Source organism: Manis pentadactyla, chromosome 1 (assembly GCF_030020395.1).
Source record: "Manis pentadactyla isolate mManPen7 chromosome 1, mManPen7.hap1, whole genome shotgun sequence".
NCBI classification, from domain to species: domain Eukaryota; kingdom Metazoa; phylum Chordata; class Mammalia; order Pholidota; family Manidae; genus Manis; species Manis pentadactyla.
This window is the reverse complement of record NC_080019.1, coordinates 235,642,903-235,667,797: the sequence shown is the minus strand read 5'-3', so window position 1 is coordinate 235,667,797 and position 24,895 is coordinate 235,642,903. Positions and strand designations below refer to the sequence as shown.

Here is a 24,895-nt window from a genome sequence, read left to right as displayed (position 1 = left end):
AATGCTGTGTGGACTCTGGGCTGGTGGCACCTGCTCACGCTCCTTTCCTGCAGGGCCCTCTCCGCCCCTACTCAGCAGCACAGGGTGGAAACTGGGAAAGAATTGGGGCCCTGGCCTCTGGGGTCCTGCCTGTGGTAGAGGAGATGTGATCCTGGTGTCCAACCTGGAGGGCGTCCCTCCCCGTGGGTTGGGCCTTTGGTGGGGCCCTGTGGACCCTGGCCTCTTCTCAGCCCACACGCTGTCCTGTAGGGTCTGGCGAGCTGTGCCATGGGACAGAGGGGGTGTGCCCCCAGCTTGGGCTCTGCCTTGGGCCCAGGGCCGCTGTGACTGTCCTGGCCTTTGCCCTTATGAGCGCCCAGGGTTCCAAAGAGAGCTTTGCTCTGGTAGACACCCCTCACCTGGTGTCCACTGCTCTCTGACCAGAGGGTCACAGGGAGGCATGCTGGGAGCCTCCAGGGGTGTCCAGGTCCCTCTGGGGTCCCATCCAGAGCTTCCTGCCTGCCCCCATGTGGGTGGAGACCCCAGGTGAAGAAGAGGTTTTCCCTGAGGGAAGGGGAAGGGAGGGTCGGCCCCAACCACTGAGGGGAGGAGCAGCCTGCCTGCCAGATCAGCCCCTCCCCCCATCCCTCCGGGCCGGAGCTCTCTGGTGCTGGGGGAACCGGTATGGCCTTTGGGTGCTTTGGAAGAAAGAGGAAGTGAGGGAAACTTCTCCGTGGTGGCTCCTCACCTGTCCGTGTGGCACTTCGGTGCCAGCAGGTGGGTGATCAGGGCGGAGTGGGCAGGTGGGTAACTGGGGTTGCCAGCGCTACTTGTGCACTGGAGCGACTGTGACAGATTTCTACAACTAAATTCTACTTAGAAGTAGGAGAATTTTAAAGGGAATTTTTATCTGTGTGTTCTGGAAGCTGTTGGCTGAACACCTCTGGGTGCCCACGCGTGGGTGAAACGGGAGGAAGGAAAGAAGGAGCCGCCGGGGGCTCACAGTCTGGTGGGGCAGGAGGGTGCTCGCTGACACCGTCACCCGCAGTCCCCTGAGCCTGCCCCCGCCTCCTCTTCCTACGGTGAATGCGGTGAATGCGCGGGACTGAAGGCGTGTCATTCCTCGCCCTCGGCAGCCGAGCATGTGTGCGGGGTGGGGGTTGGGGGGGCCTCCCAGCTCACAGACACACCCCAGCGCCAGCTGACGCTGGGAACCGGGTGCCGCACACCACGCACAGCTGGAGGAACACGTCACTCCCTGCCCCCTGCTCTGAGGAGATGCAGAATTTAGCAAGAGGACGGGGAGGGCGTTGCGGACGCGAACAGGATGAGGAAGGAGGGCATCTGAACGAAGGGCAGGGTTGGGGGAGTGGGGGTGAAGAAGCGTCGTGGGGGGTCAGAACTCAGGAGGTGATGTTGCCGACACACCAGCTGTGCGTGCTGGGTACACCTGTGCAGTGAGAGCTCTGACTGGGGGCAGCAGCCCCTGTGAGGTGAGGGGGAAGGAAGGGCCAGGCTCCCTGCCTCTGAGCCCACCGGGGGTCTCCCAGGTGCAGCCTGCGGCGGCCGGAAGAGGAGCTGTGGCCTGGGTGCCCTCCTCTGAGTGCACCTGCACCACCGGCTCGCCCGCTGCTTGCTCCTGGGGAGGAGCTCTGGAGAAGTGGGTGGCCTGCCTTGGGGCTCCCCAGGCGGCAGGGCCTGTGCAGCCTCCCTTTCCCTGCGGTGCTGGCCCCACGCCTCCTGAGTGCCGCCTTGCCCCGCAGGAACTCCCGCGGTCCCCAGGGCAGGGCTGGCCCGAGGGGCCGGGCAGTGTGCAGCCTCCCGTCCGGCGGCGGGCGGGCGCCTCTCTGCCGTCTGTCCTGCAGCTCAGTGGGCCCTGTGCGCTCAGGCCAGGGCGCCCGCAATGCCACGGTCCTCTTCCTTCCAGTGCGTGGTTCGGCCCCTGCAGGTGGTATGTCTGCCCCACCCTTTTATTTTGAGTACCTAATCTAACCGCCCAGTGGATGCCAGAGCATCTATCTGCTCCTGGGTGGCCTGAAGGTAGGGCTTCTGCCTTGGTCACTCGGTGGCCTGTGGTGCCTCCCAAGGGCAGACGGCTCCACTGTGGGTAAGTCCTTCCTGTTTGTCTGAAGTGGGCTTCCTCACACTCCCTGCTCTTGGCCCCGTCTCTGCCCTGGGCACAGCTGACCTACCTGCTCCCAGGTTTAGCTCTCTGCACCTGCACCCTTGGGTCCCGTCTTCCCTAGACGTGACCTCTCCAGCCCCATGGCTCGGATGGGGCTCTGGGACCCTTGCCTGCTTGGCCTGCCCGAAGCTGTCCGTCTGCTGAGGACAGGGAGGCTTGGAGAACAGGCTGGGGCTCAGCACGTCACGCAGGGAAGGGTGTGGGGCCTCCCTACAGCAGCCTGCGGGTGCCCTGCATCTGCCTCGCTCGTGCCCAGCCTCAGGCTGGCATCTCAGCAGGAAGCTCGGGTTCCCTCCAGCCTAGGCTCGTGCGACCTGAGTGTGAATGTGCGGGGCCTTCACGGGGCCCAGCCGCGTGCTTCCTCTGGTGGCATGTGGAGATCCCTTCCGACCTCGGGAGACCCTTCCGGATGCCGGCGCTGTCCCTGGAACTGGGTTAATAACTAAGGCGCTGTGCTTGTTTGGGCGGCCCTGTGAGCCCGCTTCCAAACCCCTGCGTCTGACCTTGAATGGCCTGTGTTGGGCCTGCTCTTGAGAAGCTGAGGTCTCAGAGGGGGAGACTGGCATTAATCACACACAAATCAAAGTGCTGTTGAAGGAGCAGATGCAGCAAGAACGAGGCCCCCAGGCTGTGACGCTGGGTGGGGACCAGCGCATGGTCTGAGAAGGGAGTGGGAGTCCAGGAGGCCGGTGAGTGGCGTGGCACGGGGCTGAGCCTGCTAGGCGGAGCGGCCGCACGTGAAGGCCCTGCGGCTCACGTTCAGAGGAGCAGAAGGTTCTTTTCTGGTGGGAGATGGAGCATAAATGTGGGTGGGAGGAAGAGGCCTGTTCTGGCTGTGGCCCGCAGAGCCAGCCGGGGCGGCGGGGCTGGCGTTGAGGTGGAGTCTGCCCCCCGCCTGTCTGCCTGCCCCCCGGCTTTCCCCAGCTCCAGCAGGAGCTCGTGGCTCTGCCTTACTTCTGGGCCGTTTTTTCAACTAGCTGCCCTGCCACCGTGGGAGGGCACCAGATGTCACCGGCACCCCAAGCGGAAGGGAGGTGGCAGCCGTGTTTCCGAAGACACGTTTTCAGATGCTCATCCGGGTTCTGGTCTCTTCTCAGGGCTCGTCGGGAGTAGAGGCTCTGTCAGGCGTGACCACTGGCCGGGCCTTCCATCAGATCCCTCCACTGAGTGGGAAGCCCACTGTCCACTCTCAGGGCCATCTGCAGAGTGACCCTGTGAAGCCTCCTCCACCAGCAGCCCTTTGCCTTCACCCCGGAGAACCTGGTCTCCATGTGAGACAGAGGCAGCCAGGGGGCACGGAGGGACTGCCGTAGCGCTGGCTGCAAGCGTGCTGACTCCATTTGTCTGGGAAGTGGGGACATGCCTCACGGCCTGGGCTCCAGCGCCACCCCTGGGTGCCCGTGGGCAGCTGCCTTTCCTCCCAGAGTCCCGCCTCCGAGGCCTCTTCTGCTCTGACACCGTGAGTGTGTTCACTTTTCTGGCCAGCAGCTTTGCTGCCCAGGGGGGCCTGGCCCCCAGCCCCGGGCAGCCTTGCGTCAGCTCACCCACACGTGGCCCTGGGGGGTTGGGGAGAGAAGGGCCTTGCCTCCTCCTCCTCCCATGTCAGAACAGTGCCGGGCAGCTGTCAGCAGCCCCTGGGCTCACCCGGGCTTCTCAAGAGCCAGGGTTCTGTGGCCCCCAAGGAACGCTGGGGAGGGGCTCAGGGTGGCTGTGGTGAATTCTGGCCTCTGGTGGAGAAGGTTTTTCTCCTGGAGTTGGAGGCTTGGTCTGTCCTGCGTGCTCTTCCATAAGGATGCTGCCAACATGCCTCTCTAAGCAGGCACGCCAGCAGGGGTGCCCGCCGCTGTTCCCACCAGTCCAGCTGGCCCGCGACAGGGCTCACGGGGCCCTTCTATGCCCGGTGGGCTGCAGGGTGCACCTCCTACAACCCCAGCAGCACACGGCGCACCTCTGGGAAGCCGAAACCAGGCCCCAGACAGATGTAACAGAGGCCCCTGGGGCCGACCCCATTGGTCTGCTTGGTTCACCAAGGGAGAAGAGATGTGGAGGAAGGGTGGGGTGCATTGGGGGCGGAAGCAGGAAGGCTTCCCTTGGGCGACCATGGCACCACTGATCACAGTGCTAACTACATGGCTGCTTAGCGGGGTGGGGGCAGGGGACTTGCAGTTTACTGTCTTCTCATCCCCGACTAGCTAACAGAGGGGCCCTGGGCTCCCGAGTGCCCAGCAGGGAGGTGCGCAGCGGGGCCCTAGGAGTGGACCCTCGGTAGCACCTTTGGGAAGGTGTCGTGCCCGCATGGGACCCCCTTGCAGTGAGGTGCGCTCTGTCTCTGCCCCCCGTGCTCTTTCCTTGTCTCCTGTTTCTATGGGCCTCTCCTGACTTCAGTGTGTGCACATACTTTGAGTTTTTACTGTGTAGATGAGATCTTCTGGAATGCTTTAACTGTACATGTAAGACAGAAACGTATTCTTGATGTAAATCTGCAAATGATCTGGCCACATATCGGGTAAAACTTGTATTCCCCCTCCTTTCTCAGCATCATTGCTTCTCTGTGCGTTATTTCTGAGACCTTTCTCCCACATTTACGTCCACGAATCAGTTGTGTACATAGGCACACGCTTCTTTTTGTTAGTAGCTCAGCTTTATTTTCTGTAGTAACAGACATTCAATCACCAGAGAAGACCTGTGGCCCCCAAGCACCCAGGGGCCACTCCAGGCGCAATGCTGGGCCATGGTGATGGGGTGCAGCTGCTCCAGGACTCAGCGCCCTGAGCGGGAGCTGCCGAGGAGCAAACGTGCCAGGCTGAGCCCGTCCCCCTGCCCCTGCTGAGGGTTAGCCTAAGGAGGGGGCACAGTGTTGTGCAGGGTCTGCACCCCTGGAGACAGTGGCCAAGACAGGGACATGCACACCCGGGGCTGGTCACAGTGTCGCGTTGTCACTGGGCACCAGGACACTGGCGTCGCACTGAGTCCCTCCTGAGGGCCCTGGGAGCTCGGTGTCAGGGGTCAGGGACTGGCCAGCGTTCTCTGCCTGCGTGGGCCCCAGAGTGGGTCGCCCTGCCCCGCCTTGTGGGCGTGTCTCCACCAGGCCCCGGTGCATGGGCCGCTCTGTCTGTGGAGCGCCACCGGCTGTGGCATCTCCTCTCTTGTATTGCCAGGCTCGCCAGGGTCCCCGGGGCCACCTGCCACTCCTTCCTTGGCTTCCCTCCCAGTCCCCCCACCTGCCTTAGTTCCCACCTTGAATCTGCCAGTCAAAGGATAGATACCCAAACCTCCTGAAGAAGCAGGACCACTTGGCAACTTGGCTTTGCAGCCAGCTGCTCACAGGCCGAGGTGGGGAGGGCCTCTCCTGCCCCCCCTTCCCAGGGCATCAGCAGCCTGGCCCAGGGTAAGTCTGGTCACCTCATCACTGCCGTCCTTGGGATTTTGGAGGCTGTTAGCCACTCTCCTGTCTAGGCAAGCTACCAGACCCTTTGTCCCAGCTGGACCCCAACTGGCCCACCTGTGAGGGCCAACGCTGTGGCCTCCCCCTGAGGCTCCGCCTCCCATCGTGCCCCCAGGCTCTAGTTGGCCTGGGCCACCTCCTGGGTGCAGAGTCCCTGCGAAATCCCTTCTTCCCCGGCACAGATGGGAACTCATTTCTCTTCATTCAAACCCTCTGCATGTTGCATTGCCCAGGTTCACAGTCCTCTGAGCAGGAGACTCGTGCACAGCACCATCGCCTGCAGCCTAAGGGAGTGTCTGTAGCTCGGATCTGCCCTTTCCTCGTGGCCGGTGCTGCCCTGTGTTAGAGCGCCACCTGGGGCCCTGCTGGGACTTGGCCCTAGATCCGAAGGCAGGCGGACCCCGACTCTCTGGCTTCTCCCACTAAAGATTTGGGTGTTGGGAATCTGAAGATTTCCTCTAGTGTGGCCCAGCTCCTCCTGGGGTCTGGGGCGTGGGGCCATCCATCCCTTCGGCAGACGTTCATGGAGCACCGACTGCATGCCACACACTGTTCTCAGAAGCCTTGCTGTTGGCTGCTGGTCATGACCTGCCCCCTAACTGTCTTTGTGTTTTGCTGGTGTCCCCACTGCTTGTGGGAGGCCTTTGACCCCAGATTTGCCCCAGGAACACGAATTCCGAATGTCCAACCAATCAAATCAAGAACTTTTGTCGGGGTTCTAACTCAAATTCTACCCTACTGGAAACATTGTGGGGTATATGAAATGCCAAACAGCGGGAGGCATGTTTCCCCAGACCCGGCCTCCGTGCCCCTGGGCAGGACCCCATTCATTCAGTAGGAGTGTGGGAGCAGGCGCGGGCCGTGCGTTCGCGGGCCGGGCCCCGGCCTTGCTGCCTCTGCTGGCGCTGTAGGCTGTTGTGTTGCCTTAATGTTCAGTCTTCTCATTTGGAAAACTGCAAGTGGTGACAGTACCTGGCTTTTGTGGTTGTTAGGTCGGTGGTGTGAATAGGGAGCCCGGCACACGGAGGGAGCGAGCGCCTGAGCCGCTTGTGCGGAGGTGCTAAGTACCCTGACTTCAGGAGCGAAGGGCACGGGAATCCTTACCCATTTCGTGAGCCGAGGTTTTTTTTAAATACCTCTTTTTATTTTCTAATTTTGTGACTGCTGAACACATTATTAGCACAGTAGAACAAGCTTACAGTTTAGAAGTGAGCATTACGTATTTGAGAATACAGAGGCTCAGTATTTTTAAACACTTTTTTTTTGAGATATGATTCATATACCATAAGATTCTCCTATTTAAAGTGTGTCACTTAACGGTTTTTGGAGTTGTACAAGAGCTGTAATCTAAGCCTAGAACATTTTCGTCAGACCAGAAAGAACCCTGTGTCTGTTAGCAGTGGCTTCTCACTCGGCACCCCCCTCAGCGTCCGGCAGTGCTGACCTGCTGTCTGTCCCACAGACTGTCCTGCCCGGGACGCACCAGGTGGTGGATCACGTGATACATGTTTTTTCCTCCTGGGCCTGGTTTCTTTCACTTAGCGCATTTTCAGGTTTGTTCACGATGCAGCATCCGTGCTTTGTTTTCATTGCCCAGAAGCACTCCATTGGCTGGACACACCACATTTTATTCATTCAGCAGTTCACGGACATTTGTGGCTTTGGCTATTATGAGTAATTCTGCCTGGTCATCTGAGCACAAGTTTTTCTGTAGAAAACTTGTTCTGGGGATTTTTAAATTTCTTTTGGATCTATTCTTAGGAGTAAACTTGCTGAGCCACATGGAAACTCCCCACATAAGGTCCGAGGAGCTAGCAGGCTGTTTTCCAAACGACTGCTTCGTTCCACAGCCAACCAACCACCAACGATGGTCCCATTTTTCCAAGTCTTGGCCAACACTTGCCATTATCCTTATTGCAGCCATCCTAATGGGTGTGACTTGTGTTTGCCCAGTGACAAATGAGTTGGATATATTTTCATGTGCCTGTTGTCTATTTCCGTATCTTCTTTAGAGAAATGTCTATTGAAATCCTTTGCCTGTTTTTTAGTAGGGTTGTCTTTTCATGGTTGGGTTGTAAAATTTATTTCTATACTCTGGAGAGCAGACTCTTACCAGATCGCTGATTTGCATTTTCTTTCTCGTGTTTGTTTTCTCCCATTCGGTGGCTTATCTTTTACTCTTTATTAAACAAAAGTTTAATTTTGATATTTTAGCTATTTTTTCTTTTTGTCGTTTGTGCTTTTGGTTTTACATAAGAAACTGTTGCCCAACCCAAGGTCATGAAGATCCACTCCTGTGTTTTCTTCTAAGAGTTTTGTGGTTTTAGCTCGCACATTCAGGTCTGTGATCCATTTGAATACATTTTTATGCCTGGTGTGAGGTAGGTGTCCAACTTCATTCTTTTTCATGTGTGTATCTAGTTGTCCCAGAACCATTTGTTGAAAAGACTCTTTTATCTCTGTTGTGTTTTCTTGGCATCCTTACTAAAAATCAATTGACCATGTATGTGTAAGTTTATTTCTGGACTATTTTCATTGATGCGTGTACTTATTCTTATGCCAGTGTCACACTGTCCTGATCACTATTGCTTTGAGATTAGAAAGTGTGGCTCCTCTGACTGTTTTTTTTCGAGATTGTTTTGACTATTCTGGGTCCTTAAGATTTCTACATGAACTTGAGGAGCAGCTTGTCAATTTCTGCAAGGAAGCCAGCTGGGATTTTGATAGAGATTGCACTGAATCCGTAGAGCAATTTGGGAATATTGTCTTCTTCGTGATATTAAGATTTCCAATCCATGAACTGGATGTCTTCCCATTTATTTAGCTGTTCTTTGATTTAGTTCGACGATATTATGCAGTTTTCAGTATATGAATCTCACATTTTGCTAACTTATTATTAGAAAGACCTAAGTCTGTCTTTCTTGTTTTTTTGCATTTAAGAAAGAATGAATTAAGTCTGTGGATCATGACCTGAAGTCAGCTTACCAGTGTGTTCTGATAAACTGCTCTAAAGACCTTTGGGAACATCTTGTATTTTATTTTTTGATGCTCTTGTAAATGGAATTGTTTTCTTAATTTTCTTTGTGGATTATTCATTGCTAGTGTATAGAAATACAGTTGATTTTTGTTTGTTGATCTTGAATCTTGCATCCCTGCTGAAATCATTTATTAGTTTGAATAGTTTTTTAGTGGATTCCTCTGTAAATGGGGATAGTTTACTTCTTTCTTTATAATATGACTGCTTTTTATTTCTTTTTCTTGCCTACTTGCTCTGGATACGAATTCCAGTACTATGTGAATAAAAGTGGTGAAAGCGAACATCTTTGTCCCGTTCCTGATCTCTGATAGAAAGTTTGATTTTCACTATGGAGTATGATATTGGCTGTGGTTTTTCTCATATATGGCCTTTATCATATTGAGGAAGTTCCCTCCTACTCTTGGTTTATTCCTAAATCTGTTTTTATCATGAAAAGATACTGAGTTTTGTCAAATGTTATTTCTGTATCAATCAAGATGATCATATGTTTTTTTCTTCATTCTATCAATATGGCACATCACATTGGTTAATTTTCAGATGTTCAACTCTCCTTGTATTTCAGGAATAAACCCCATTTGGTCATAATGTATAGTACTTCTAATGTGCTGCTGAATTCGGTTTGCCGGTATTTTCTTGAGGATTTTTGTACCTTTATTTGTAAGGAAGATTGATTGGTAGTTTTCTTTTCTTGTGGTGTCTTTGTTGATAGGAATTCTTTTTTCAATGTTTAGTCAAATTCACCACTGAAGCCACCTGGACCTGGATTTTCCTTTGTGGGAATTCAGAGGCACTGATTCAGCCCCTTTACCTGTCACAGCTCTATATTTAGGGTTTTTTTTTTTCTTGCTAAGTCTGTTTAGGTGGTTTGCATCTTTCTCGTAATTTGTCCATTTCGTCTAAGTTACCTAAATTCTCTTGGAATCCTCTTTATTTACTTAAGATCAGCAATGACATCCCCTCTTTCATTTCTGATTTTAGTTATTTGTATCTTTTTTCTTCATTAAAAGAATATTTGTTGGTTTTGTTGATCTTTTCAAAGAACCAATTTTTTCTTCCATTGGTTTTCTCTATTGTTTTCTGTTCATTTACTTAAATTCTAATCTTTATATTTCCTTCTTTGTACTTATCTTGTTTTAGTTTGCTCTTCCTTTCCTAGTTATTAAGGTAGAAGGTGACCTTAATGATTTGAGGCCTTTCTTTTGAATATAGGCATTTGCAGCCATAAGCTTCCCTCTGAACACTGCTTTTCCCTGCACCCTGTGTGTTTTGGTATATTGTGTTTTCATTTTCATTCTTCTCAAAATATCTTCTAATTTCCCTTGTGATTTCTTCTTGGACCCATTGACTATTTAGGAATGTGTTGCTTTTTTTACATTTATTTGTGAATTCCCCACATTTCTTTCTGTTACTGATTTCTAATTTAGTTATATTGTGTTCAGAGAACACACTTTGTATGATTTCAGTTCTTTTAAATGTTTTGTGGTCTAGCCTGGAGAATGTTCCACGTGCACCGGAGAAGGTGCATCCACTCTCGTTGGCAGGAGGGTTTATAGCTGCTTGTCAGTTCTAGTTGGTTCACAGTGTTCAAGTCTTCTGTGTTCTGCCTCCGTGTTCTGTCCATTATTGAGAAGGTGTAAGGGTCTCCAGCTAATGTTGCTGAATTCTCTTTTTCTCTCTTTAATTCTGTCAGTTTTTGCTTCATGACTTGGGTGCTCTGTTAGGTGTATATATGTTTATAATTGCATGTAATTATATATTGTATACTAGTTGTATATAATTTTTTATAACTATAATAATTATATATAAATTTAATCTTTCTAATGGATCGACCTTTTCATCAACCTTTATCTTTAGTAACTATTTTTGCCCCCCCAGGTCTGTTTTTCTTCTGGTGTTAGTATAGGCACTCTCATGTGGTTGCTGTTTGCATGGTAACCTTTTCCCATTAAAAAAATGTCGAGCTGTTCATGTCTTTGAATCTAAAATGTATCTCTAATGGATAGACTATAGTTGGATTTTTAAAAATCAAGTCTGATAGTCTCTGACTTTTGATCAGATTGGGTTTTATTTGATTTTTATTTGAGTAATATTATGGATGTGGTTAGAACATCTGCCGGTTTGCTCTGTGATTTCTTTATGCCTTATGCTTTTCATTCTTCCCTCCTGTCCTACCATTTTGTGGATTAAGTGAACACTTTCTAGTGTTAACATTTTAATTCCTGTGATGATTTTTAATTGTATATCTAAAAATTACTTGCCCAGTGGTTGCTTTAAGGCTTACACTATACATTGTAGTTTGTCAGAATCTACTTCAGATTCACGCTAACTTAATTCTATTAGAATATAGACACTTTACTCCACCCAGAGTCACTACTTCCTCCCCTTTTTTGTGCTATTATTGTTATATATATTGTATCCATATGTTACGAACCCAGCAATACAGTCATCAATATTAACATTGTATAATGTCACATATAATCTTATCTAGATCTTTCAAAGAAGTTGATAGAAAAAATGGAGAGCAGGTACCTGTGCAAAATTTGTTCATATTAACCGTCTTCTGTACTGTTTCTGAATCTCCTAATTTTTCCCATGCATTTGAGTTACTTTCTGACGTCATTTACTTCAGTAGGCTTTGTCGCCACACACCTCCTTTGTGCTCTTCCTGTCAAGCGTTACACTTGTGTATATCATCAGCCCGACAGTGTGCACACACGCGGAATTTTATGCAGTTGTGTTTTAACCAGTTAAGAGGACAGAGGAGGGGAATTACGCCCTCCCCCAGGGTCGCCCACACACTTCCCTGTGCCCGCGCTCTGTGTTTCGTGTAGATCTGAAGCCCCGTGTGCTGTCACTTGCTGTCTGCATGAGGGACTTCCTCCGTTTTTTCTTCGTACCCCCAACTTTGTTGAGATATGATCGACCTTTATTATTTCTTGTAAGGCAATTTGCTTTCAACAGGTTTTTTTCTGCTTCTGTTTATCTGTCTTTATTTTGCCTTCTTTTAAAAATTATTTTTCCAGAGATTTCTAAGCTCACTTTATAGTTGTTATTAAAAAGATGATTGGCTCTGATAAGGTTGAGAACCAAAGACGTAGAATAATAGGAAATGATGGAAAAACAACACATTTCTTATTCGCAGTTTTTAAAAATGGCAAGCCAGTAGTAGAGTAGAATTAATTTGAGATATACTCAGTTTTTAAAAAACCAAGATTATTTTCGATTCACACGCAGCAGTGAGAAATAAAACAGAGGCATTCCTGTCCCACTTCGGCTCTTTCCTCCAGCGGCCACCTTTTGCAACACTGTAGTGTAATATCACGACCAGGAGACTGACATTGTTGCAGCCCACCAGTCTTACCCAGATTTCCCCAGTTTTACTTCTACTCTTGTGTGTATGCTTGTCAAGCTCTGTGCAGTTTTGTCACCTGTGTTGATTTTTGTGTTTATCACCACAGTCAAGATTCTAAACAGTTCCACCACAAGGATCTCCTGCTGTCCTCCTGGAACTCCACCCACCTCCCTCCTGCTTCTCCCCTCCACTCCATCACAATCCCTGGCAACCACTAGTGTGTCCATTTAAAAATTTTGTCATTTCAAAAATGTTGCATAAGTGGAATCACACAGTATGTAACCTTTTGGGTTTGGCTTTTTTCGCTCAACATAATTCCCTAGAATTTGTCCAAGCTGTTGAGTGTATCAGCAGTTCATTGCTATTCACTGCTGAGTAATATTCCATGGGATGGATGTACAGCAGTTTGTTTAACCATTCACTGTGGAAGGACACCCGGGCGATTCCAGTTTTGGTCTACTACAAATAATTCATGCACAGGTTTTTATGTGACTGCAGGTCTTCATTTCTCTGGGATAAATGCCCAGGAGGGCAGTTGCTGGGTAATGTGACAGTTGCACACCTGTTTTTTACAGAAACTGCCAAACTGTCTTCCAGAGTGGCCATACCATTTCCATTCTCACCAGCAGTGTAGAGTGATCCAGTTTATTTACATCCTTGCCAGCATATGGTATTGTCATTATTTTTTATTTCTGTTATTCTGCTATTCATTGTGGCTTTAATTTGCATTTCCCTAATGGGTAATGATGTTGAACATCTTCTCATATGCTTATTTGCCATTTGCACATCCTTTTTTAGTAGACAGTCTGTTCATGTCTGACCCATTTTCTAATTAAGTTTTTTCTTCTGTTGAGCTTTGAGAGTTCTTCATATATTCTGGACACTAGTCCTTTATTGGATATGTGGTTTCAAACATTTTCTCCTACTCTATAACTTTTCTTTTCATTCTCTTCATATGGGCTTTAACAAAATAAAACTTTTTAGTTTGATGAAGTCCAACTTAACCATTTTTTCCTACAGTTATACATTATAGTATCAAGTTTAAGAGTGCTTTGACTAGCCTAGATCCTGAGGATTTTCCTGACAAATAAATTATCCATTGTGAATTAATTATTTTTGTATAAGGTATGTGGCTTCAGCCAATCTTTTTTTTTTTTTGTCTATGGATGTCCAGTTGCTCTGACATTTGTTGAAAAGGCTTATCCTCCCTCCATTGGGTTGGTTTTGCACCTTTGTAAAAAATCAGTTGAGCATATTTGTGTGGATCTATTTCTGAATCCTTTGTTCTATTCCATTGATTTGTGTGTCTGTCCTTCTACCAATACCACACCGTCTTGAGTACTGAAGCTATACAGTCAGCCTTAATATTGGGTAGAAAATTCCCTCCCACTTTACTCTTCTTTGGCAATATTATTTTAGTGTTCTATGGCTCATGATTTTCCATATAAGTTTTAGAATAAGTTAGTCTATGTCTATAAAAACCTTACTGGGGTTTTGATAGGAATTGCATTAAACCTACCCATCAATTTGGGGAGAATTGATACTTTTTCTATGTTGAGTCTTCTAGTTCATGAATATAGTATGCCTGCCCATTTATTTAGGTCTTCTTTGAGTTCTTTCATCAGCATTTTCTAATTATAGCATACAGATCCTGTAAATGTTTTTAAAGTGTCTTAAGTATTTTATTTTCTTTGGAGTGATTGTAAGTGGTATTGTGCTTTTACTTTTGATGTCTTCATGTTCATTACTAGTATATAGAAATATGATTGACATTTGTGTTTATTTTCTATCCTGCAACCTTGCTGAACTTACTTAATAGTACTATGACTTTGTTTTTATAGATTCCTTTGCAGACCTTTGTCATCTAATTTTCTATGTAGATAATCATGTCATCTGCAAATAAATGCAGTTTTATTTCTTCCCTTCTGACCCAAATGCCTTTTATCCCATTTACTTGCCTTACTGCAGCAGCCAGGACTTGCAGCACCATGTTGGCTGAGAGTGGTGAGGGAGTGGCTGCAAGGGGCAGCTGGGGCGGGGGGCCTCTGGACATCAGGTCGAGTAGAAGGGTGAGACTAGAGGCCGGAGGGCCTGGTGGGCTTGAGTCTGAAGGCGGCGGAGGAGCCGCTGAAGGTCACCGAGGCTGGTCATGGCAGTTATTCTGGTTGCGGTGTGTGACGTGCATGAAGGAAGGGGGCCCGGAGCCTTGGGGGTGAGTGGGGGCTGTAGTCACAGCCCAAAGCCCCCATCTGGGAGCCAGGGGCAGAGTTTGTTGAACATGGGTCTGAGACAGAAGAATGGCCCCCAGGGAATGAAGAGGGAGTAGATAAGGCGCCATCTTCAAGACTGGGACAGGGCAAGAGGCCCCAGGTCCTTTGCCTTAGCTGCTGTGACGCAGACCAATGGCAGATACCTGTTCTGTGCAGAGAAGCCCCTCTGGGGGAGCAGACAGGACAGTGGGCTCCACAGGGGGAGGCAAATAGCGGGCAGGACCCTGGGCTCCAGAAGAAGGAAGCTGGGGCCAGGGTGGGGGGTGGCCTGGAGGTGAGGTCAGGAGGACTGGGAGGGCAGAGGAGGAGGTCACAGGGCAGGTGGCCATCATCCCAGCCACTGAACGTTGCACACGAGGCCTGCTGAAAGGCCTGCAGAAGACGAGGAGACCCCTGCTCACTCCCTGGGCTTGGCCTCCTTCCCAGGGCCTCTTCGAGGTCGGCCTCTGTGTGTAGCTCTGCCTCCTGTGCTGCCTTGTGTCGCGGCCAAAAAGTCGGAGGTGGAGCCAGGGGCAGAGCGGGCATGAGGGCCCAAGGCTGGGCGGCCCTGCCCGGAGCAGATCCCTGCCGGGCCTCTTCGCCACGGCCGCTCTGTGGCGCGTCTCATGGGAAGGCTGTGCCGCAGACGTGCCTGCCTGACCTGCAGCCTCAGGACGGCCCCAGAACGGTGCTCTGGTGTTTTCTCTGTATCACTAGCTTCTGAAGAATTTATTCTTTTATTTTTCAACAGGAGGTAGTTACTGGATTTCTGAAGACTGTGGGATGTGTGTGAGTCACCACATTTGGCTGGGGGGAAAGGGCGCCATCTGTTGTTGTGCGTGGTCCCCAGTTCCATCCCCGTGCCTGCGAGGGCTGCAGGGGATGCGGAGTTCCGCGAGCTGCAGACTCAAGCCTCCCAGAGCAGAGGTGGGGAAGCGGACCCGCTTGCTGAGATCTGCTCGGCCCAAGACCCCTGTAGTCGGCCGCAGGCCCGGGGCAGGGGCAGGGCCCCTCCTCTGCCGCCCGCTGGCTCTGTCCCTGAGCAGGGCATCGGCTGCAGCCTGGGCCCCTCAGCCCTTCCCGGCCTGCTGCGCCCCTCTGCTCTCCACTGTGTCCCCAGGAGGGCGAGGCGGCTCGTTCTGACCGGACTGGCTCTCTGAGGACAGTGGCGATGCCTCGGGTTGGGCGGGGACAGGGGTGCATGACAGAATCACGGTTCTGCCGGCTTGTTGCCTGCCCTCGTCCCTCCTGGGTCCCCCCTCTGGGCCTCCGCGACAGAGCTGTGGGCAGGGTCAGCCGGAGGATGGCGTGCGGAGCCTGGCCGCCCCAGCCCTGGCCCAGCCCACTCTCCCCTGCACACTGTCCTCTTTCCTCAGTGACAGATGGCCCTTGTGTGCCATGTGGAAGCAGAGGCGGCTGTGAGTCAGGGCTGCGGCGCAGGTGTGGGCGGCCTGCGCGGCGCCTGCAGAGGGGGCAGCTCTGGGTGAGCCTCGTGCCCGTCAGCCGTGGGCCCAATGGTGGTCGCTCACACACCTGCCCCTCCCTGGGCGGCTCCTTGCATGGGTGGCTGTGGTGCTGGGCCAGGCCCAGAGAGCTACCCCAAGCAGGCTGAGACGTCAGGGGCTTGAGGATCAGCTCTTGAGGAGGAGGGAATGATAGGAAGGCAGGGTGGGGAGGGATGGGGGACACCCCCTGCGGGAAGCCTCCTGGCCTGCACCTCCGGGGGAAATCTCTGCCAGAGGGAGGCAGGCTCCCTGAGGTGCGACGGGCGAGTCCCGACAGGAGCCGCCTGAGAAGGTGCTCCCGAACGCTCCCCGGCTCTCTCAGCTTCAGGGGGCAGCCAAATGCCACAGGTGGGTACTAGATTCTTCTCCCGAGTGAGAGGTAAGAACCCCACAGAGGGAAGACTGCGGAGTTCGTAAGAGGAAAACGAGCCATCATCCATGTGCGTTTCTGCAGCTAGGCCGATAGGGCGGGCAGGACAGTGAAGCTGAGGGTTGCGAGGGTGTGGATGGCCTTCCTGTCTGCAGGTCCTGTCGTGCCACAGTGGGTGTTATTTAGAAGGGGCCTGTTTTCCCGCTGGATTCTTGAGTCTCACCTTTTGACATTCTGATTCTCACGAGCTGGGAAAGAATTGCATCCGGTAGATGAAGGCTTCCTGGGGGTCCTCTTGCTGCGCCTGCGAGTGGCCCCAGGCACCAGGCGGGGCTGCAGGGAGGCCCTGCAGGCGTGTGGTAGGCCTCATAGAGGGCAAGCAGAGTGCTTGAGCTGAATTTGAAGGTTTAATCGGGTTTTCAGCAAAGGGCCTTCTAGAAAAAGAGCAGAACATAAACTGGGAGATAAGGGCGTCAGTAAGGATCCCTGGGACCTGCTGTCTGGAGGCAGTGTGGGAAGAGGAAAGGGTGCGGTGGGCTTGGAGGGCCCTGTGCGTGCTCAGAAGGCCCAGGTGGGTGCATCCATGCTTGGCAAGCCTGCTGCTCGGCGTCCCACCTACGTAGGGCTGGTGGCATTTCCCTTGTGCCTCTTGGGTAGGGAGAGCAAGCCCTCAGCAGTGGGGCCTGCGCCAGCCTCGGAGGGTTGTGTCTGTTGCAGCTGCCACAGGAAAGCCAGGCTTCTCTCAAACGGGCTTTCTGAGCAAGACTGCTGGGCAGGGCCTGCCCTGTCTGTGTCCCAGACGTGAGGGTCTTCTCTTCCTGGAGACTGTCAGTCATCAGCCTGAGAAGTCACGTGGGCCCCAGGATTGCCACACACACCCCCTCTCTTCCATGCCCTGCGTGTCAGCTGCCACTACCACAGAGAACCCCGGCTCCCTCAGTTCCCAGATGTTTGCCCCCTGCTCTGTGTGGCCCTGCGCCAGCTCTGGGAGCCCCTGGGCACGTGTGAGGCAGGCAGCCGGTCACCGTGGGCTCCTCAATGATGCTGCAGGCCCTGTGTCCAGAGGTGACTTCAGCTGCAGAAGAAGCGCTGCCGCAGACAAGTGTGGAGCCCCAGGCTGTGGAGCCCACGACGGAGGGCCGTGCCAGCAGGAGCCCAGTCAGTGGGGCCCTTCTGCTGTTTCACTCAGAGCCATGCGTGGTCCCCAACCAGTTTTTGTCTACCTGTTTTGGGTCACAGATGGGATTTTCCTTATTGTTGTATACACACATAAAAAGCAAGTGATTGCTATCTCAAAAAAAGTTTAAAAAATTTTAAGAGAAGCTGGCCTGAGTTCTGTACGAAGGTTTTTCTCGGAGTGGCAGGCCTTTCTCTGGTGTTTCTTGCTCCCCCAGATGACACAGACACAGCCTTGGGTTTCCACTGGCCCCCACGAGATGGGCCCCGGGTTCCAGGCCAGGCGGGGTTTCCCTGGAGGGGCGGCTCTGGAACGCCCAGACACAGAGTCCGGGCACAGCTGGGGCCCTGGCAGCACAGCGCGCCGGCCGTGCTCATGGGGCAGGCGCTGGTCCTGTGCTCCTGTGCTCGCGGCAGGTGGCGTGGGCAGTGGCCTTAGCCCTCGCCATGGACAGGCTGAGGGCTGGGCCCTCGGCCCCGTGGGTGGGTCGGGGGAGCGGGCCTGCACCTCCATGCTCACAGATGGTGCTTTTCCCTCAGCGTGCCTGACTTCCTGGGCTCAGCAGGACCTGGAGGGGAGCTGACAGGCACAGCCCTGCTCCCGTGGCGAAAGGCCACACTGGTGGAGTTTGTAGGGGTGGCAGCGGGGAAAAGCTGGCTCAGCCGTATGTGGACTTCTGACTCTTGAGCTGGAAAACTGGGGCGCCACTCAGCTCAGAGTCGTCCTGTGTGGTCCTGGTGTGGATGTCTGCAAGCCTGGGGCTGGGCTGGGTCACAGCCCCTCGGCCACTCATGGGAGCCGCGGCTTGCCTGCAGGACAGGCTGGTGGCGGTGCTCTCGAGAAGGCCGTGGAGGGGCGCTAAGAATTTGCCTGAGTGGCCACGTGTCCCCTCAGAAAGCTGAGGCTGGCGGGGGAGTGCTGGGGGAGGCGGGCTGGCCTGGAAGCCTCCCTGAAGGGTCCCAGACACCATCCCTGGAAAGGCCAGGAAGTGCTTTGAAGTCCAGATGCTGCGCACATGGAGGTCTCTGTAGGGTTACACTGGGACTTGCCCAAAGGGCAGCGTCCTGGGCACAGTCCTTGTGGCGCCCAGAGGCCTTGTCTGCCCTGGTGCCCGGCCAGGCTGCCCGGAAAGCCTGGGTGGGGAGGGGGAGAGCCCTCCAAGGAGCTGCTGCCCGAGGTCTCAGGTGTGGGCCGAGACTCTGGCCTGGCCACCTGCCCGTGTCCTCTCCCCTCTTCTGGCTGCCAGTGTGGCCCCACACTCCACTGGTGGCCCCAGGAGCCTCTTGCTGATGGGCTGTTACCCAAGCCGATGAAAGTGGGGTGCTGCCCTCCCTCTGGGTCCCACTGAGGAAGCCAGCCCCTCATGTGCCGTGGAGAAGCCCACTCCAGATCCCTTCCCCTTGGAATTTGGAATAATTGGCTGAGCCAGGCCTTTGTAAAAGGTGAATGGCACAAATAGGACTGTTTAACTGACCTAAAAGAAGCAGGGTCATGGTCCACAAACTGTGCCTCATACAAATCATCTTTCATCTGCCTCTGTGAACTGGCAGGCGGGGATGCACCCACATGGGGCTCGGCAGCCCCTGCCCTTGGGGGGCGCTTGCTGGGCTGGTACCGGGCTGCGGGGACAGGAAGCACCAGGCCTCGGAAGGCACGGCAGCGGAAGTTGGAGAACTCAGCCAGCCCTCTGGAGAGCCTGCAGGCAGCCATGCGGGGAGCCCCGGCTGATCAGGGGGCTCCTGGCCTCAGGCTGGTGTGACAGCAGGCACCCTGACTGTGGTCTGTGTGATGTGAGCGAGCAGGAAGCAGAGAGGTTATGGGGGGCATATCACTGTCATAGAAGGCTAGTGTGTCGTAGTGAGGTCGTAGACTTCCTTTCTGAGATGGGAAACCTCGTCAGCCACGGAGGGGTTGGGCTTCCGTGGGTTTAGGAAGTCTGGCACCTTCTGAAACCAAACAGAAATGCTTATGGATGTGTACATTTCTTCTTCCTAGGGGTGAGGTCAGAGGTTTTCCATCAGATTTATAAAGGGGTCCATGCTTTGGAGAACTTAGAACGTGCACAGGTAGGAAGCCGGAGAAAAATGGCACTTGTCTTGGCTTGTAAAACATCTTCTGGTTAAATATGGCAAATTTAAAGCACCTCGTCAGTCTCCTCACTGAACTAACCATAAAACTGCAAGAACAGGAATCAGAAAACTTTACCTTCAACAAAACTAAGAAACAGGGAAAATTAGTCCCGGGTGTGGGAAGCTTCTGGGAGGGGAAGTCTGCCTCTGCAGAACTAGGGCATGGAGGTCAGAGCCCAGAGGGCCAGACCCGAGAGCCCCTCCTGGGCTGGTCAGCAAAGCCAACAAAGGCAGGATGTTTAGGGGCAGCCCCGAGCCCCGTGTGAGGCCTTGGGGTGCTGGGAAGGCAGGACTGCTCCAGAGCTGAGCAGGGGCCGTAAGGTGCCTGCGGCCTGGGCGATGGAAAGACAGGGGATGTGGAAACCAGTGTCCTGAGAAGGGGCCAAACAGACGGGCCCAAGGGACATTCACAGACATGGCAGGAAACACCCTCTGCCTGAAATAAAGGAACACATACATCTTCAGTTTGCAAGGACATGCTACATTTCAGGAAAAATAGGTATGAAATATTCAACCCTAAAACATATCTTGGTGAAGTTATTGAATCTCAAAAAGAAAAAAAGGGTGGCACTGTGTCACAAGGATCCATTACATACCTGTCAGCGCTGCTGACCAGGCTGGCCGGAGCCTCCCGTCGTGGGCGCTGGGATGGCTCACCTGCACGGCTGCAGGCAAGAAGGGGTGACAGGACTCTGATACCCCACCCAGTGCTCGATGACCACAAAGTCTAGACATTTGGGAACTAGGGGACTTTATTCTTAGGAGCTGTTTTTAAATGAATGGATGAACAAAGACGTCCAGAGACAAACCCCATAAGGAGCAGAGAAGCTCTGGATTCAGGGCTGGGAGCCCCCAGCCGAGTCCTCAGCAGGGCCGGCACCTGCCACTCCCTGGCCCTCAGGTGGCCATCATTCATTCATGTGAGGGGACTGATGCCCATATGCAGCTCCTGGGCCCAGGAAAGCCACAGGAAGAGGTGTCGATGGGCCGAGGGGGAGGTCAGAGGTGGACGCTACGAGCATCCTCGCGTCTCCTGGTGGGGAAGGATTTGGCCCAGTTCCAGGCTACCGGCTGTCACTGGGGGCATGTCCAAGGGTCGGGTTTTGTGGTACATCATGGATGACAGGTCCATGGCCTTGGTGCTCGCGCCCGTGAACTCCTCCTGGGTTCATGGCAGGCCTCACTAACTGGTGGTAGCAGTTCCCACCAACCCGGCTCAGTCAGCCAGTGGGGTCAGCAGAAAGCGACCCCTGTGTCCCACCCTTGTCAATTATGGGGACTGGCTAGGCCTAAAGGGAAGCAGGGCCCAATCAGCTTGGCCCGAGATGCATCCACCTGGTGGGCCCACATGGGCCTCAGGGCTCAGGGGTTCCCAGGCCCGCTCCCCCTGCAGTTCTGGCCTGGCTGACGTCTTGTGTCCAGTCTCCCAGGGTCTCTCCTGTCGAGCTGGGGGCTTCCCCTGGCTTGTATTCTGTGGCAGCCACTCTTACTGCTTCCAGCGTGTCTTGCCACACTCTCTGCCTTCCTGGCCCGTCTCTCACCCCAACCCCTCCCCTCGGCGCAGCAGCTGAGCTCAATGCCCTCCTTCTGCTGGTGGGTTGCACTGGCCTGAGACCAGCCGGAGCTTGTTTGGCCCAGGGAGGGTCCCAGCTGCTGGACCCGTGTGGAGGTGGCAGGGCTCAGCATAACAGTGATGGTTTCTTCCCAGGGGCCTGTGTGCTCAGGGCTGTATGCCCAAGCGCTTCCGTACGCACCCACTGTGGGGCTGTCACTGGCCTGGCACAGTGCTTTGTCCCCACCGTACCAAGGAGGAGCTCATTCTCTGGGGTCTTTCGGGTCTTGGAACCTTATCCTCATGGTGAGGCTGCAGCTCGGGGCAGGGGAGTTAGAGGGCATGATGCCAGTCTACTGGGCAGTTCCAATTTGGCATGAATGCTCCCTCGTGCCCCCGCCAGGACCCCTGGGTGTGGCACCTTCCCTACCCAGCCCGCAGGCATCCCCGGTTCCAAGAGAGCATCTCAGGCCCTGAGGCCGCGGTGCTGGCCTCTGGCTGTCACAGGACCCCCTTCCCACCAGTGCTGCTACTCGTGTGTTGCTGTCGGCAGCTCAAATTCCTTTTGGTCGGGGTCCCCCGCGTGCCGGCCTGAGCGCACTCTCTCGGCAGGAGAGGATTGGGTCTGGGCAACCAGCAGAGATGACTTTAAGGGTTGGGGGATGAAGGATTTCCTCAGCAGTGCCTCCAAACCGGGACCCGTGGCAGCCGCCGGGAGAAGGAAGCACAGATGCTCCGGTTCACATGTTTCCTGCTCCTTCAGTCCCTTGGGGGGTGTTTCATCAGTGCCATACGTGCGCGTCGGTGGTGGTGCACATTCGTACCTGGGGACAGCAAACTTGTTTCTCCAATAGGGACGTGTGACCAGAAGGGCAGGTGGCTGCTGGCCTGAAAGCTGGGCATGTTGAGAAATGGTTTCTTCTGTGAAAACAGGAATTTTTTCTAAGTTCAAACTTCTGAACCCTCTGATACACTCCTGAGAGAGCCACTGCCAGATGCAGGCCCCGGCTTCTCCCCCAGCACCCGGAGCCACACAGCAGTCCCTCCTGGCAGTCTCAGGGGAGAGGGCCCCCTCACAGCATGTGCCCAGCGTCACTGCCCCCTGCAGAGGGGCCAGCGTGAATTCATCACAGCCCTGCGGCTCCTCAGGCTGCTCCGACTGAGTTCACCCCTCTCCTAGTGAACGAGGTAGCTGTCCGCTGGAGTGAAGTATCTCCTTCAGATACGCAGCAGGAGGCAGCAGGGCCTGCGCTGGTGCGCCTGGGGACCCAGCCTGGTCCCCCCTGTGGGTGCCAGCCCCACGCCTCCCTGCCTGCCCTTCAGCCGCCTCCGGTCTGAGCAGACCCTCTGCATGCAGTGGCTAGCGTGGCTCCGGACTCCTCCCCGTGGCCCCATCCCTGTGGATGGGCCTGGCGTCGGGAGCCTCTTCACCCACTGGGGCTGGCCTCGTGCCTTTCCTGGGGGTCTGACATCGAGCGCACGGCTTCTGACCAGTACGGCCTGCGTCCCCTCTCCCCAGAGCGGTGCTGGGGCAGGACGGGAGGGTGCAGGCCAGATGGGAGGTGGGCCCCTGCCCAGCAGCCCTCTTGCCCGGGGCCCCTTCCTGCCCTGCTAAACTTGGATACTTGTTTCTGATCAGCCACGGCCTTAACAGCCGGAAGCGGGGAGAAACTACAGCTGTTTTCAATCCTCTGCCTTTCTTGGCCATCCATCTTTAAAAAATACCTATCCCTGTATGAAGCATTTTGGTGCCGTGCTCGGCTTCCGGCACGCCTGCTCCTTGCTGCCCCCTCCCTCCCCTCTGCCTGTCTTCCCGTCCTCTCCCCTCTGCGCTCCTCTGCTTGCTTGCCTGCCCTTGTCCAGCCTTCCAGGGAGAAAGCTCCCTGGGCTGCCGGGAGGAGCCGCATCGTGGGTGAGAACCTGGGGTTCAGGCCTGCCCCGTGGCTGGGCCGGGTCCTGCCTGTGCTGCTGCCCTGCCCCCGGGGGGGCACCTCTTCTCTGCGGACGAGGCCCTGGGCACCTCTGCCCAGGGGTGTGTCTGCTGGGTCTCCTGCCGTGGGTGTTCCGCAGGATAGGGAGCTGGCTCCTCCCAAGCTGGCTGGGGTGGGAGGGGGCCTGGGCGTCCAGTGGGGCCTCGTGGCTGCAGCCCGTTCCCCAGCTGGGCTGACTCATGCCCCTCCCATGGGGCATCTCTAACTCTGGGGCATGTGTCTTTCTGTTCTGTGCTCTGCTCCTTTCAAGTTAGGAAAGGGGAATTGGCAGACATGAACTAACGTTGAGTCAAAAGAGAAGAGATATAAGGGAACTGAGTCAGCCTGACAGGTCGCCTTCTACCTTGTTGACGTTCTTGTCGCTCGCAGGCAGCCGGGCGGGCTCAGGGCGTGGCCGGGCTCAGGCACGTGGGACCTCCCCGTGGCCCTCCGGGGCTGGGCCCCAGAGCTCGGCCCCACCCACCTTGCACTGGCAGACAAGTAACACCCGTCTTGATGGACGTGGCCTGGCATCTGGCCTGCGGAGGGTGTCCCCCTGCTGGAGATGGCGTCCACGGAGCACCCGTCCCCAGGTGCTGGGGTCCCTCCCAAGGGGCAGCGGGGCAGCACGTTGTCTGTGTGGGGGAAGATACTAATGCCAGGGCCCCGCCCCACAGATTCTGGGGTCATTCATCTGGGGAATGAGAGCCAGGAGTGAACCCTGGGTGTTCCTACTGTGCAGGTTGCCAGGCTTGGTACTCAAAGTGTGACCTGAGACTGTCGCAGAGGCAGCCCCCACCCCAAACCTGCGGAGTCAGAACCTGCACTTAACCAGGATGCCCCTGGGGGCACTCGCCATCCTACCTCGTGGCCTGGCGCTCAGCTTGAGGGACAGACGCTTGCCAGCACTCAGCAGATGGAGGGCTCAGCAGGGTTACCGGGCTCGGGAGAGACCTCTGCAGGCTGCTTCTCCAACACAGCCATTTTCAATGTCGTTTCAGCGTTTCCAGGAGACTGGACCCCAAGGAGCCCCTGGGTAGCCAGAGAGCAGCTTCCCCGACTCCAAAGCAGGCTTTTGCTACTGTTCCAGGCCCTGAGAGCCCCCGGGCGACGAGGGCACAGGGCCCAGCAGGCCAGGAGGCCGACCGCCCCTGCAGGACGCTGCAGGTAGACAGCAAGACGCAGAGATCAGGGCGCTCGCCTTCTGTGTCACCGGACAGAGGCAGCACCCCCACATCGCCCTACTCCGTCCCCCAGATTGCCCCCCTTCCCAGCAGCACGCTGTGTCCCATATGCAAGACCTCGGACCTCACGTCGGCCCCCAGCCAGCCGAATGCCAACACCTGCACCCAGTGTCTCAGCAAGGTCTGCAGCCAGTGCGGCTTCAACCCCAGCCCTCACCTCACCCAGGTACTCACCCTCTGCGCCGCCTGCCCGCCAGCCTACTGGGCCTCCACTGTCTGCCAGCTCCTGGGCTGGGCGTGGCCCCTGGCCAGCCACACCTGTGTCCCCCGACTCCAGAGTGTGGCCGTGGAGAAGGGGGCCTGGCCCGGATCTGAGGGATCCCCTAAAGCTTGGTGGGGTCCTGGAGTAGAAGAGGATTTCTTACCCAGTCCAAGTTTGGCCTGGAAAAATGGCCGCAGGGAGGCCAAAGAGCCTTAGGACAGCTCTTCCCTGTGGACGCTCGTTTGCAGAGGACTGTGGGCATCTGCGGGGCCCTAAGGGAGGCACATTTCCTTCTCCAGCCAGACTCTCCCACTGAAAGTGGGCGTTGGAGCAGGGTGGCAGTGAGGGGAGCAGGTTGTGGGGGAGGCAGGACACTGCCTTCCAGCTGGTTCCTGGGAAGCCCCTCTGGGTCTCTGTTTGTTAGCTGGGGCCTGAGCTGGCAGAAAGCTCCTCTTCCAAGAGGCAAAGTAGGGACCTGGGCGGGGGGCCTTCCCAGTGT

The 24,895-nt window shown here is 54.5% G+C and overlaps 1 protein-coding gene and 1 long non-coding RNA gene across 5 annotated transcripts in view; one reads left to right on the top strand and one right to left on the bottom strand.

The window, feature by feature from the left end:
- Positions 1–24,895, top strand: part of BSN (bassoon presynaptic cytomatrix protein) — a 61,221-nt gene that overhangs the window by 5,125 nt on the left and 31,201 nt on the right. For 3 of the 4 annotated variants that reach the window (XR_005023189.2, XR_005023191.2, XM_036877843.2), the window contains exon 2: positions 23,952–24,360. Coding sequence is in view for 1 of the 4 variants with exons in the window: in XM_036877843.2 (XP_036733738.2) it covers positions 23,952–24,360 (409 nt within the window). In the remaining 3 variants the exon portion in view is untranslated. The remainder of the gene's footprint in view (positions 1–23,951; positions 24,361–24,895) is intronic. The other variant, XR_008992291.1, reaches the window with a different exon arrangement.
- LOC130679219 (uncharacterized) lies at positions 19,798–23,983 on the bottom strand. Its single transcript, XR_008992335.1, has 3 exons — positions 23,815–23,983; positions 20,025–21,901; positions 19,798–19,864 (listed from the first exon to the last, which is right to left on the bottom strand). It is a non-coding gene; the product is annotated as an uncharacterized LOC130679219 (long non-coding RNA).